The 14,499-nt window shown below is 36.0% G+C and overlaps 1 protein-coding gene and 1 long non-coding RNA gene across 2 annotated transcripts in view; one reads left to right on the top strand and one right to left on the bottom strand.

Moving 5' to 3' along the window:
• Window positions 1-3,324, top strand: part of mtor (mechanistic target of rapamycin kinase) — a 236,007-nt gene extending 232,683 nt beyond the window's left edge. Inside the window, 1 exon segment of the mRNA NM_001077211.3 lies at window positions 2,451-3,324. Coding sequence (NP_001070679.3) covers window positions 2,451-2,466 — 16 coding nt within the window. The 3' untranslated portion in view covers window positions 2,467-3,324.
• On the bottom strand, window positions 3,208-6,718 carry LOC147842856 (uncharacterized). Its single transcript, XR_015498498.1, has 3 exons — window positions 4,263-6,718; window positions 4,014-4,171; window positions 3,208-3,917 (listed from the first exon to the last, which is right to left on the bottom strand). It is a non-coding gene; the product is annotated as an uncharacterized LOC147842856 (long non-coding RNA).
• Between the last annotated feature and the right edge of the window lie 7,781 nt (window positions 6,719-14,499).

Genomic DNA, 14,499 nt, shown 5'->3' with positions numbered 1-14,499 from the left:
TTTCTTAAGGGGGCTAATAATATTGTGCTATTAAAGTAGGTTTCAAAATATTTAAACCTGCTTTTATTGTAGCGAAAATAAAACAAATAAGCTTTTCTCTAGAAGAAAAAATATTATAGGAAATACTGTGAAAAATTCCTGTTAAACATCATTTGGGAAATATTTATATATAAAAAAAATTCACAAGAGGGCGAATAATTTTGACTTCAACTGATAGTCGTTTTAAATAATCATGATTACAATTATGACCAAAATAATCGTGATTATGATTTTTCCCATAATTTCCAGCCTGATCTAACAAGGTAAAATGATTATTTTCTGTTTTGTTACTTTAGTGGCTAAATATGAGTTTGTAAGTTTTTAAAATGGAGGCCTGGCACCCAACCCCGCCCCTAAAGCCAACCGCCATTAGGGGATGAGCGAATTACACTAAATTGTACCAATGAGATCATGCGCATTATTTAGAATTAGCCACTAAATCAAAAAGTTACGAATTGCCGTGTGTTCAGGTTGGTATTTCTGTTGTAACTTAGAACTGTCATGTTGACAACTTATTTTTTTAAAATTATGCACATACTTCATTTACTTAGTAATTTGCAGGCAATGAGTTTACTCACTTTTTCGACAAATCACTTTTACAGTGTATTTCATTTTTTATATAGTGTCTGTAGTCCCTTTTTCTCATTAAACCCATGTGTCATAGTTCTTTCTACGCGTCCTGTTTCTTCAACTACTTATTTAAAATGACCCGAAACAATTCTTGAGCTTTTTGGGGGGACAACTTAAATGTTTTATGTTCAATCCACTTAAATTTGTAAAAACTATTAAGCTAGCTTAATTTCTTCATATTGTCCCAAAACAAATCGATCGTGTGGAACTCAGCATTTTTCTTTGTGATTTTGGTGTGTGACAAATTTACGTAATGATATTTAAACATGCCTGTTTTATTGTGTTTTGTTTTTGCTGTTCAAGCATAAATAGACGCTTGAACATTTTGAGTGTACTCACTTCATTCATGCGTCAAATGTATTTCACAACAGACGCAGATTTGCATCATGGGCAGGGCTTCTCTCTGCCCCGGCACTCTAGCTTCGTTGCTAAATGGCTAACTTAAAATTTATTGAGAGATTAGCAGTGCTTTATGTGCTTTAGGAAGGCTGAAAAACAGCGTTGATTCATTTGGAGCTGTGTCTGAGTCCACTATATCCTTTTAGAGGTACACCCAGCTCTGTGAGCTCATAAACTCCTCCAGAAACTGTACCTGGATAATGGAGGCTTTCAGCGGTGCTTCAGACTCAGCCAAGCCCAGTTTGATGAGCTGTTGTTGGGTGTCGGCAGGAGGATTTCCCCTCGAGACACCAACTGCAGGCACTGCACGCTCCTACAAGAGCATGCTCCTGATTGATTAACGCCGCACGAATGTCTGCTAAAGTTGAGATTTTCCAACTCACGAGAATCACGAGATTCACATGTTAAGAACGTCAAACGCGCAAAACGCTCAATTCGTGCAGCTCAAGTCCTGCCACTTAATTCGTCATTCTCACCGCCTCATTTGTGGGAATAGTGCAGCATGATGTCTGTTCGCTTCTTTGCATTGAATTATCATGTAAATTACTCGCACTTGACGCTTCATCCACATCTGGTATGAACGCAGCAGTAAAGTGACATTTCCAGTATTAGGTGTCAATCAAACGACACATTGCTACTCTTCACTAAATAACTAGTAACTTAAATCAAAATTAATATTATATTATACAGTCAAGCGAAAGTGAATGAGATTTGATTACTTGATTTATTGTCTGTATTTTAGACCATTCATTTTTGTAGACTAGACTTTTATTTAATTGAATGAACTGATTGTGGAGTTTGGGGTTGTTTTGGGCTGTATTTCCCAACCCTGTTCCTAAAGGCACACCAACAGTACACACTTTCATCCTCTCCCTAATTAAACATGCGTGAATCTATTAATCAGAACACTAGAAGAAACTCCAAAACCTGAAGTTAATGAGTCCGATGAAGGAGATATCCAAAATATGTACAGTTCACTGAAAAAAAAAATTATTCAGAGATGATTCCTTGGATTTACTCAATTTTTTTACGTTAAATGATTGTAAACGATTTATTTGTGTTGAATTTAAACAAACAAATTAAGTTGAACATTATTAAACTTAATTTGTTTGTTTAAATTAAACACAAATAAATTGTTCGCAATAGTTCTGCATGCAACACTTTTTTCAGTGTTGGTGTGCTTTCAGTTTTCAGGATTTGTTGGGGGTGGATTATTTATTTTTAAAACTTTTTTTTAAAGGGTCTACCATATTTTTGCGTCCCAATTTTGATGTATGTAAAGAGCATAACAAATATTTGAATCTACACTTTGAACTGTGATTCAATCCAGTGAAATATGCTTTGTGCTTACAGCCTTTTTGTCTCTCTCTCATTCTTTTTAGGTGCCCTTTTTGGTAGAGCTTCTTATTGTTCCTGCTGTCTTTTTCTATATTTCACTGGTAACATCTCCTCGGACGGCGCTGCAGGCAGAGTGGGAATTGGCATCACATTGGAAAATATGAGCATTTCTTTACTGGTACATTTTTGAGAATTGTTGTCAATCACTATGGATCTGTAAGTGAAAGAATCATGAGAATGTCCTCTTCAATGAGGCTGTTGTTGTATGTCTATTACATTGACAGTGTTGTGATATTAGAAATGATCTGTCGCAGATGTGAATCTCGCTCTGTTACTGGTCATTTCATAGACTGAAAAGAACTCTGTCATGAAATATTGTGGTCAAATTAAAAATAAGAAATAAATGAAGAAATAAATTCAAGTAGTTGTTTCATGTAAAAAATAAACATGATCTTATATTTATGACCAATAAATGTTCTTTATAATGGAAACGTTGATGGAGATTTACATGATGACAATAATGCCAATACATTGCTCAGTATATGTTTTTACTGTAGCAGTGATTACATTTGTGCAGCAAATTTGCTAATATCAGAAATGTATTTTAATTTCTCTTCTACAGTTACTTTAAAGATCATTCATAATCAGCATTTGACATGAAATGCAAATCTTTTTCTTGGGAAGGACTAACTTTCAGAAAGTCCACTTATAAATGTCCAAACTCGTAACATTAAACCTCACTGTATTAATTACCAGGAGATTGTGTAATAAATATGCCACAGTTCCATCAATAGTTATGAGACACACAAATCATTAATGTATTATAGGTGTAAGAAAGAAATCACATCCCTCAAGTTGACATGAAGAATTTAAAGCAGAGAGATGAAAATAGCACAACAAAAATAAAACAGTTTTCTCCTACAGATTGTCGTCTTTAATGTTCAACACACACACACACACACACACACACACCTCTTTAAAATCTCTCACTTTTTATTTGTTTACTCATTTTTTTTAAGTTAAGTCAACTAATCACTTTAAAATCAACAGGTTTACTCAATTTATTAAATCAATTAATCACTTTAAACAAAAGGTTTACTCAGCTTTTAAATACACTACTGACTTTAGAATCATCAGGTTAACTCATTTTTTTAAGTTAAGTCAACTAATCACATTAAAATTAACAGGTTTACTTACTTTCGCAGGTAAAGTCAAGTAATCACTTTAGAAACAAAAGGTTTACTCAGTTTTGAACTAAACTAATGACTTTAGAATCCACAGGGTTTACTCAGTCAAGTTAAGTCAAATAATCACTTTAAACAAAAGGTTTAATCACTTTTTAACTACAATTATCACTTTAGCATCATCAGGTTTACTCATTCTGTAAGTCAACTAATCAATTTAAAATCAACAGGTAAAGGTAGGTAAAGTCAAGTAATCACTTTAGAATTATCAGATTTACTTAGTTTTTTTTAAGTTAAGTCAACTAATCACTTTAAACAAAAGGTTTACTCAGTTTTTAACTAAACTTATCACTTTAAAATCAACAGGGTTTAGTCACTTTTTTAAGTAAAGTCAACTAATCACTTTAGAATCAACAGGTTTACCCAGTTTTAACTAAACTAATCACTTTAGAAACAACAGGTTTACTCACTTTTTTAGGTAAAGTCAACTAATCGATTTGGAATCAACAGGTTTACTCAATTCATTAAGTCAATTAATTACTTTAAACAAAAGGTTTACTCAGTATGAACTAAATTAATCACTTTAGAATCAAAACGTTTACTCAATTTATTAAATCAATGAATCACTTTAGAGTCACCAGGTTTATTGAAATAATGAAGTCAACTAATCACTTTAGAATCATCAGGTTTACTGAATTTATTAAGTCAACTAATCACGTTGGAAACAAAATGTTTACTCAGTTTTAACTAATCACTTTAAAATCAACTGGGTTTTGTCACTCTTTAAGTCAACTAATTACGGACTGAGATCAGTAGATCTGGGCCGTTTCCCCTGAATTTGTACTTGTACTCAGTACTCACTTTAGAATATACTACTTTAAACCATTTTGATGGAGGTGGGCAAATTTCTTTATTTTGCAGATAAATTTCCACTAATTGTAAGGAAAGTACAGAAAATAAATGTTTGGCATGATGCAAAGGTATGAGAGATTATCACAGAAGATGAATGGAAATCTGTCTGAAGGCACAAACGCAGACAATTATTGTCTGTTTCACTGAATCAATCATTCACATGAAAAGACTGATTCATTTAAAGGAACACTCCATTTTTTTTTGGAAATATTGTAGTGTAATTTTATAACTCCCCTAAAGTTAAACAGTTATTTAACTATTTTTAAATCTATTCAGCTGTCTGGGTCTGGCGGGAGCACTTTTACCCTAGCTTAGCATAAATCATGGAATCAGATTAGACCATTAGCATTTTGCCTCAAAATTGTATTTTTTAAAGTCGGATTTAAAAAAAAAAAAAGAGTTCTGAGAATTTTCCTATTTAAAACTCGACCCCTCTGAGGTTATTTTGTGTACTAAGACCAACAGAAAATTAAAAATGGCTGTTTTTTAAGCTGATATGGCTAGAAAATAACATTCTAGGAACTGATGTTACAGCGTGACTCCCCTACCATGGCTGCAGCAGGAGTAATAATATTATCTGTAGATCGTCTAAATGGATTTTACAATAATAAAACTCAAAACATTTTACTGAGGTGAATTGAGCCCATTTCCAAAAACAGTGGAGTGTTCTGTTAAGTACTGTAGGTCAGGGGTTTTAAAACTGTGGGGCGCGCCCCACCAGGGGTGCACAGCACCTATTTAGGGCAGCGCCAGACATGGAGGCGTGCACGCGAGTAAATTATGATGCAGTTTTTTTATGCGTTCACTAGAGTAAATATGAATAACGTTAGCTCCACAGCGAACTATCAGGCACCTGTAGAGTTTATGCGTTCCAGTAAAATATATACACATAAAATGGAGCGGATGCTTTTAAAAACGAATGACAGTGAATGAATGAAAGTCAAAACGGTGAGCCGTCTGACAAAAAAAAAAAGTGCCCTACTGGATCTATCACTTCCTTTGAAGACTACTGACTATGTTTACAAGGACATCATTTATTTTCCTTAATAAGACAATAATATAATAGAGGTGTTACATGAAGTGCTTTTTAAATGTTGCGTCTCCAGGCTATTCACCTTTCCTGCAGAGGCTCAAGCATTTTTCTGTTTTATCTTTAATTTTTCGACTTTACTGCAGTTCGTTTCAAGTTTTACTTTCAGTCATGAACATATCATTCACTCTCCCGTGACAAACTTTGGTATTAGGTGCGAATATAAAGTAAGGACTGGTGGAAGATTGTCGTTTTAATGGAAAGCAGAATGGAAAAAAAAAAAACTCTGCATTTTGCGATGTGTGCGCGTGCATGTGTACGCGGTTCTTTAATGACAACCGCATGTGTAGATCTTTTTACAAAATACGGCGAAAAGTCCTACATGACGGTAATAGTTTGATTGCGGTGTTAACTTTAATAATGCCAGTAATATCTGCATACTCCACACATCTTAATTCCATTTCTGTTTAGTTCAGTAATGACTCGGATTAGGGTAATCAAATATCGCTGTTTACATGGTAGACTCTTAATCAGAGTATTGTCTTAATCATATTAAAATCGTATTAAAGTATTGTTGCTCATGTAAACATACTCGACTCAACCACGCCGTCAGGGCTCTGCGATCTTGGCTTTGCGAAGCAGCATTTCCTGTATGTACATGCATCAAATGTAAGTATGCTATGGCTCATGCTGATTGACAATGGAAGATGATTTACGGTTATTCGTGTCAGGAATCTGACCACAGATTAGCATGTTGTCCTCACAGAAACAGGCGAAGCCATCACACTGAATCAGGTAAGCTGTATATGAATGTTTCAATGTAATTAATTCTACTTTAACACAGCAAGTAATGTGTGAATAATGTTTGTATTTTATGCAGCGTTTTTATATAATGTACATTATAATTTTGCCTCGAGGAAGGGTTGTCTGGAGAGCGCGAGTGAAATTGGGCAAACTTAAACACCAGACATACTGCATCAATGTGTTTAATATTTTAACGAGGGCCACTCGTACGCTGTAATCGTGGACATGATGTCAAGTCTACACTTTGTAAACCTCTGCTTGAGGACTCATAACAGTAAACTGAAGGAAGCCTGTGTTATGGTTTAACTGGTGTCCGTGTTAACTGAGGCCCCTTTTCAGATGTGAACTATTCACGTTTGCAGATTCGTCACTTTTTCACGGCAACAAAACATGCCCATACCGAATAAAGATTCTTATTACTTGGTGTCAGAGTAAACATTATTGATTTTAATACCTGTGTAGCAGAACAGTATAAACCAAAATGAATGTAAAGAAATGATTTTAATTGACATGTCATCAACGGGATTCGAACCCAAGCCAAAAGGTTCTGCGTAAGTAACAACTGACCTATCTAACTGAGCTACTCGGGTCTACACATTCTCATGCTGACATTTTTTCAGAATAGCTCTAATATGTTTTCACAGTTGGTCAAACCATGATTTTTATAGTTGTAGACTCGTGAAAACCTGTCTACAGTCACACACACGAGCTGGATATTATTGATATTTTCCAGTGTGTGTGTTACATTCACGTCACTTCCGGTGTGTTGTACATGCCCTTTCCGTAGAGAATCTGTATTTGTAAATTTGTTTCGGGATTTGTAAAAGTGTTTTGCGTGCAACATAACTGGTAACATATATATTGTAACATATATGCTGGAGGTAAACATTCCTTGCAACATTCCATGAAAACGGTCTGGGCTCAGTCGACAGGACGTTTTACGACTCCTGGCTCCACAAGTCTGGGTACCCCCGACACCTTACGTAATCCAGGGAGACTGGAGAGATAAGCCTAGATCTTCAAACACATTCCTGCCCAAATACACACACACACACACACTCACACCCACGAGGCTGTTCCGACAGAAAGAAAATGAACTCAGAAATCCTGGACCAGCACAAAACTAAAGTGTTATGTTTTGTAAACTTTGCATGTCATTTCTGACTTTTCTTACCAGTGTAACCTCTCTTATAACCTGTATGCATGTTCCCTTTAGGCCTTTTTAAAGCATAAATAATGTAAGGATATGAAAAATTATGTTGATGTACTTTTAAACCCCCCATATTTGGTACCGATGGGTTTCTGCTGACATTTTACAACACATGATGCATAGAGCAAGATAATAACTCGCATTGCTTTATTCTTTAATTCCCTGCATTAAATGCCTCTCCGCATGCTTTGGGCGGCCTAGAGACAAAGAGAGGTTTCGCGCTCAAACTTTGTCCTGAAATCATTGGTCAAGAATGCTGAACGGGTTGTCACGTGACCCGCAGGTATAACCAGACTGTTCCCCAAACATCTGAGCAGAGTAATCCGAACAAAGATCCCATCGATGGTGGCCCCTTTGAGGGCCACGTGGCTTTTCTATGCCGCATGGACTTTCCCACCACGCTTTTGTTATTTTCCGGCAAAGTAAACTCAGTTTAAAGTTTGCGATCGTGTTCGTCCGAACTGCATTACAAACTCAACCCATCAAGAAGGACATCAAAGGAGTTTCATCAGGAAGAGACCCGCATAAAGAGAGAGACCTCCAGACATGAAAGTCCAGGGGCCTCATGTATCAACGCTGCGTACGCACAAAAACTTTGCGTACGCCAGGTTTCACGCTCATAATCGCTCACATTTGGATTTACTAACAATGAACTGAACGTGGGAATGTGCGCAGCTTCACGGCAGCTTTATGGCTGGCGTACGCACATTTTTTGTGCGTGTCTGTTTTATTTCCATTGGCGACTCCTAGAGGCAGTTGTGTTAAATTCCTCTCTACAAAGTGTCTGAGCCTTGCAATGGCAGCTGTATAAGACGGGTTCATCTAGCAGGTATATAAGGTTTCCATACCATACAGTTGACCAGCTAAACATTAAAGCACAATTTGCAGCGGTTGCCTGTTTGCCCAATGTAATCTGAGCTATCTACTGCACACACATTGCTATAAAGACTATCTGAAGATGAATTTGCATGCGTGAATCGGAAACATTTCCATTCAATAAATGTGCAAATAAAATATGATGCACAAACTTATAGATGATTCCTACTTGTCTTTCTCGTGATAAATAGTTGGCAAAATCTGATATGTAGCGGGAAATAAAGAAGAAAGAGCTCATCAGATGCTGGATTCGAGCCGAGTTCATGCTCGAACGTGTCACGACATGATCACATGCGTCTTACGAGCTGCGCCACTGAGACTGTTAAGGGTACTACAACATTTTACACCTATAAATCACACCATTTCTTTTTTAATTTACTCAGTGCGATGTTCAGACCCAACTGTGTTAACCGCATCAGCTAAACTCTCCCCAATCTATTTTTTTCTTTTGTTGTTAATTCTGGAGAACAAACTTGCAAATTACACCGCTATTCTCCGGTCTACCTCAGAAAGCAGCACCTCCAATTCACATTCTGTTTAAAGTTTCTCTTTTTGCTTGCTTTTGCATTTGCTTTTTCGTTGGGTTTTGCCATTAGCATAGTCATTAGCATATTCATACGGGGGAGGAGGCAGGGAGGGGTTTTGTGCTTGTGCATGTTGCGCTCAGTTTCACGTTCATTCGGATGTACAAAAGAATATGCGTGAGATTCGGCGTACGCAGTGTTTCATACATCTGAATTTTTTTCTGCGTACGCACATTTACAGCTTTGTGCGTACGCAATGTTTTAGTAAGATTTCCACGCAAGTCTTCGTACATGAGGCCCCAGGTATTTTTAGTTATGCGAATAAGCTGTGCCCCTTTTATCCAAAAGGTGTTTTTTTAATAATCTTTGTGATCCTTAATGGTGCGTGTGGAACTGAAAGTTTTGTCACTCTTTTATCTGAAATCTCTATTTCCTCGCTTTACTATTTCTCTTTGTTGTTACATGTTCTCTAGACCTGTATAGACCCGACCACTCCACGTGGTTTACCTTTGTTCTATGTTTATTGTATGTCCGTGCTTTGTTCGTTATCTGTCTGACTAGTCAATAAATCCCATTATAATCAAATGAATTGTATCGTTTGCCTCACGAGAAAAATGTCACTGAAATACAGATTCCCCTGCCTAGCTATTATAAGTTGATTAAAACTTATGAATGATTAATCTACTTATCAAGAAGTAGCAATTAAATTCCCTTTTTTTCTAAATGAATAGATCATTGCCGTGTCCGCTCGGAAGACTCTAGTTATGTTTGTTTGGTAAAGTTAACAATAAATTGATCCAGAATATTAATGATTAATAATAATTCGTTATTGTTGATAATTAATATTCATAATCTGAGAGTCCGCTCAGTCGAGCGGGCATGATCAAATACAATCATATGTTTGACCAGATTGACTGAAGCTTAAGCCGGAATATTAATAATTAAGAATAAACCGTTATTGTTGATTATTAATATCCATAAAATGAGCTAATTTCTGTTAAATGCGTCTTGTTAATTATTTTTCTAAAATGTAAATTTGTTTTGTCCTTTGTAAAATTGTTTTTCCTCTGTAATTGTGTCTGATGATAAGTAAAAATGTTTTTCAAAATGTAAATTTGTCTCGAGCTTTGTAAAAGTGTTTCACACTTTGTAATGTTGTTTTGCACTTCCCGGCCACCGTAGGTTCTTCTCTAAAGAAGATGTTACCACCCTGTTTAGAGCATCATTGTTGGCGTTTTACATTATAACTAACATGGTTCAAGCGATGGATCTGCAACAGAGAAACTTCAGGTTTTGGGAAACACTCATCACTACATCATTCTTTTACCCAAACGATACATGGTACTATGATAGTTCCGCTGCGAGTTACATCGTTGTTTGGGAAACGCAGCCCTGAGTGGGGTACAATGATGGTAGGGTATCAGCTGAAAGACAAGAAGTTTGTGCATGAGCTTTATGAATGCCTCAGAATGCTACCATTGCAAGTTAACTTTTCATTATGATACATGAATACATTTACATGACTATACAATAAAATCTGTATTACAGTACCTCCTTTTCTATGAACAAAAAAATAAGGCTCTAAGAGAGAGATCTGTTCATTAAAAAGCAGAACAGTACAATCCACTGAACACACTGATTTTCAAAGGTATCAACAACTAAAAATGGCTTCGTTGACTGAGGTACAGGATTGTTTTAGAAATGTTTAATAACAGAATAAAATAAAAAACTGAACACGTTTATCTGACTTTTTCACAAGATGCATGGAAAGACGTAAACTGCAAAATAGCATATAAAAATACATTTGATAATGTTGGCTTTTTTTGCAAATATAACTTTATTTTTGGCTTAGCCCCTTTATTAATCTGGGGTCGCCACAGCAGAATGAACTGCCAACTTATCTAGCATATGTTTTGAGCAGTGGATGCCCTTCCAGCTGCAACCCATCTGGGAAACATCCATACACACTCATTCACACACACATACACTATGGACAATTTAGCCTACCCAATTCACCTGTACTACAGTTGAAACTAGTAGTTTACATACACTGTATAAAAAGGGCACATAACCATTTTTTTAAGTTTTTGCCGTAATTTCTATTTTAACCACGAGATGGCAGTAACAGATCATCCTCTCAAGCTTTAGTAAGACTAGTACACTACTAATTTGAGTTTTTTATTAACAAATACAGAATTATACAGTACTATACACAGAAATACATGCCAGAGTGTTTGTGTATATATATATAAAACCATGCAGTAATTGAAAATCTTATATTCCTTAAGAATATTACAAGTCTTCTTTGCTTTTATTAACAATGTTCTCCAAACTTGTGCAGTAGTCCTTAGTCTCTTGAAGGAAATGAACAAAATTTGGCTTCGATCCAGTCGAAGTTTTTTATGTATATAAAATCCCCCCCCCCCCACCCCAAATAAAATTTCTACTAGAAAGTTTTTTTTTTTTTTTTACATGTATTAACATAATAAATGCAAATATCAACTTTTTTTTTTACTTGAATACAATATTAGGTTTCCTTAGAATATTTTCCACATCCACCCAGAAAATCCTTGTGTATATACAATCACAAAACATGTGGACAATAGATTCCTTTTCCATGCAACAAAAATCACAGGAATAATCAATTACCTGGATATATCCTATGTACAATTTTAAATGTAACTTCTTTTACTTTGTTATTTATACAATATATTGCATAAAAACGCCAAGCTTTTTTCCAATTTATATTTATGAATACATTGGTCCATTTTAAATTATTATATATAACTGTATCACATGTTATAATATTTCTAACATATATATTAGTTTAACTTTGTTTAATAATATCAATAACTTTTTAAAAAAAAAAAAGGTTATCTTTAACATATTTTCCTTCTAAAGATTTATTTCCATACGCTCTTATAAAATGAAGAAGCTGTTGGCATCAATACAATAGCATACTCTTTTGGAGTAACTGGAAAACCAAATTTACCTAAACAATCACTGTAAGATAATAAATTACTACTAATTTGTGGTGTCACCCTAGTCGAGGAAAATAGTTTTTATTTAATTAATTTACTAATTTTGCTAACAAAATTTCACATTCATAAATGTAAATTTACTAATAGGTAACCGAATGGCTGAATGTTGATGGCTGAATTATGCTTATATATTAGCAGTGTCAGAGACTCTCTAAATACGAAAGCCCTAAACACTTTAAAACTTTGTGAATTCTACAATGTATTTATTTATTACATATGTACACTCTGTATTTGTATTTGATTTATACTTACCCCCTGGCATGTATATTTTTGTGCTGTTAAAATGTTCCCCACAGTCCAAAGACATGCGCTATAGGTGAACTGAATAAACTAAATTGTCCATAGTGTGTGTGAATGTCAGTGTGTATGGGTGTTTCCCAGTACTTAGTAGCAGCTTTAAGGGCATTCGCTTTGCAAAACATATACTGGATAAGTTGGCGGTTCATCCCGCTGTGGCGACCCCTGTTGAATAAAGTAACTAAGTCGAAGGAGAATGAATGAGTGAATGACTACGAACCTTCTGTACACGTTTCAAGTACAAGAGGTTTGGGCAATGGATGAAGAGACACTGTCACGTGTTATTAACGTGCATTACCAACATTATTTGAATGAATATGAGGCTGTTGACTGATCGTTTGGAGATCGTGTTATAATCCACATAGCAATTTTTGAATTAATAACCTTTTTATGGTTTCAAAATGATGGTTTCCTTGGAGAACAACTTTCAGCAATACAGAAGGTGGAACTCCAGGCCCTGGTTGGTCAGTTCAAGGATGTGTTCTGTGAGAAACCGGGCCGAACATCCATCATCCAACACAACATCATCACTCCACCTGGTACCATCATCCGGCAAAGGCCTTTTCGAGTACCAGAAGCTTGCCGGCTGGCTATCAACGGAGAGATCGAAAAGATGCTGAAGTTAGGGATAATCGAACCCTCCCGTAGACCGTGGTCCAGCCCAGTGGTGATGGTACCTAAACCTGATGCCACCCTCCGGTTCTGCAACGACTTCAGGAAGCTGAACGAAGTGTCCAAGTTTGACGGGTACCCCATGCTTCGGGTGGACGAGCTGCTGGGTAGGCTGGGTGTAATGGGGGGGGGGGGGGGGGTCGCCACGTCGCCACGTCGCCACGTCGCCTTGGTTCCGGTTTCAACCCAGCTGTCACCTCATCACAGCGGATTGGTCACAGCTGGCGCCCATTAGGAGACACAGATATAAGCCACTACCAAACGCCAGAAGACAAGCATCATTAGACCAATGACTCCCTGCGCTAATTTCTGTGTCTCTTTCTCTCTCTTCCCTAGCGGACTCAAGCAGCTAACCGATCCTACACCACAACTCTCACTCAACCTCACCTTCTCCCCGGAACACCAGCGCACCTACCTATTTGAAGAGCACCGTATCCCTCTTATGCACTGTTTTCACACTGTAAATAAATCACCCTCCGGGGAATTGTATGTAACACTAACTTTGGAGTGTGTGTTTTCCCTCTATCTCGCCACACCTGTCGTTTGTTTACTATTGTGTTCCAGTTCATTCCATTGTTATATCAGGCGGAAATACAGACTTTGTCATGTATATTTTGTATTATGTTGATTGATATTTCTCAGTTATTTCACAATAAGACACAAATGTTAGACGAATATTTTTGTAAATTATTTCTCACACACACCACACACACATTCCTTGCAATATCTTCGATGCATTCCTCACCTGCATATTCAAGAGAGAAAATAAATGTTCATCACCAAGAATCTCTTCTCCACTTTTGATTTTCTTAACTGAAATCAGATCCATATTTGGCCGCCTCAGCCAGCTAAAATCTTGAATGTAGTGGGACTTCACTACAGTCCTTTTTATAAGATATATTTATAAAAAAAAATATTTATTTCTTCTCGAGAGGTTCAATATATGCAAAGAGTGAGGTAAAGTTGGTTTTATATTCTCACATTTAGACTGTCTTTGATAATATAATTTCAGGAAAGTATTCTCTGAACATTATAAATAGTGAAATCATATTAGCGGACAATGAATGTCAAAGTATATCATTGTTAACAGTCAAATAAATAGTGCTAATGTTGTGTTCAAGTAGGCATGGGCAGGTATAAGATTCTGACGGTATGATAACCTTGAATGAAAATATCACAGTATTGTGCTCATATATTTTGGAACAGTAAATATGTCAGGCTAAATAAATTATTGACTTCTGCTGTCTTCATTTGTATCAAAAACACAGATTTTTTTACAATTTAAAACATTATTTTTTCTGCTGGAGATATTGTTGTTCTAAGAACAAAACAAACATCATAAAAAAAAAATTGTACACATACCTTAGGAACAGTATTGCTACGGTAAAGCTGGCTGCTTGACCACTGCATATTTTAATAAATAACTGTTTAGTGTTTCTATTTTTAGTGTCAGTTTATATCAAAGTCAACCGAAAGAGGTTTTTAAAGGGTATCTAGTTATATATTAAATTTGTCAATTCATTTAGGTTCATGTTTGGTGCTT

This window comes from Danio rerio, chromosome 8 (assembly GCF_052040795.2).
Source record: "Danio rerio strain M-AB ecotype USA chromosome 8, GRCz13ab, whole genome shotgun sequence".
NCBI classification, from domain to species: domain Eukaryota; kingdom Metazoa; phylum Chordata; class Actinopteri; order Cypriniformes; family Danionidae; genus Danio; species Danio rerio.
The sequence above is the reverse complement of the archived record's forward strand: the minus strand, read 5'-3'. Positions and strand labels throughout refer to the sequence as shown.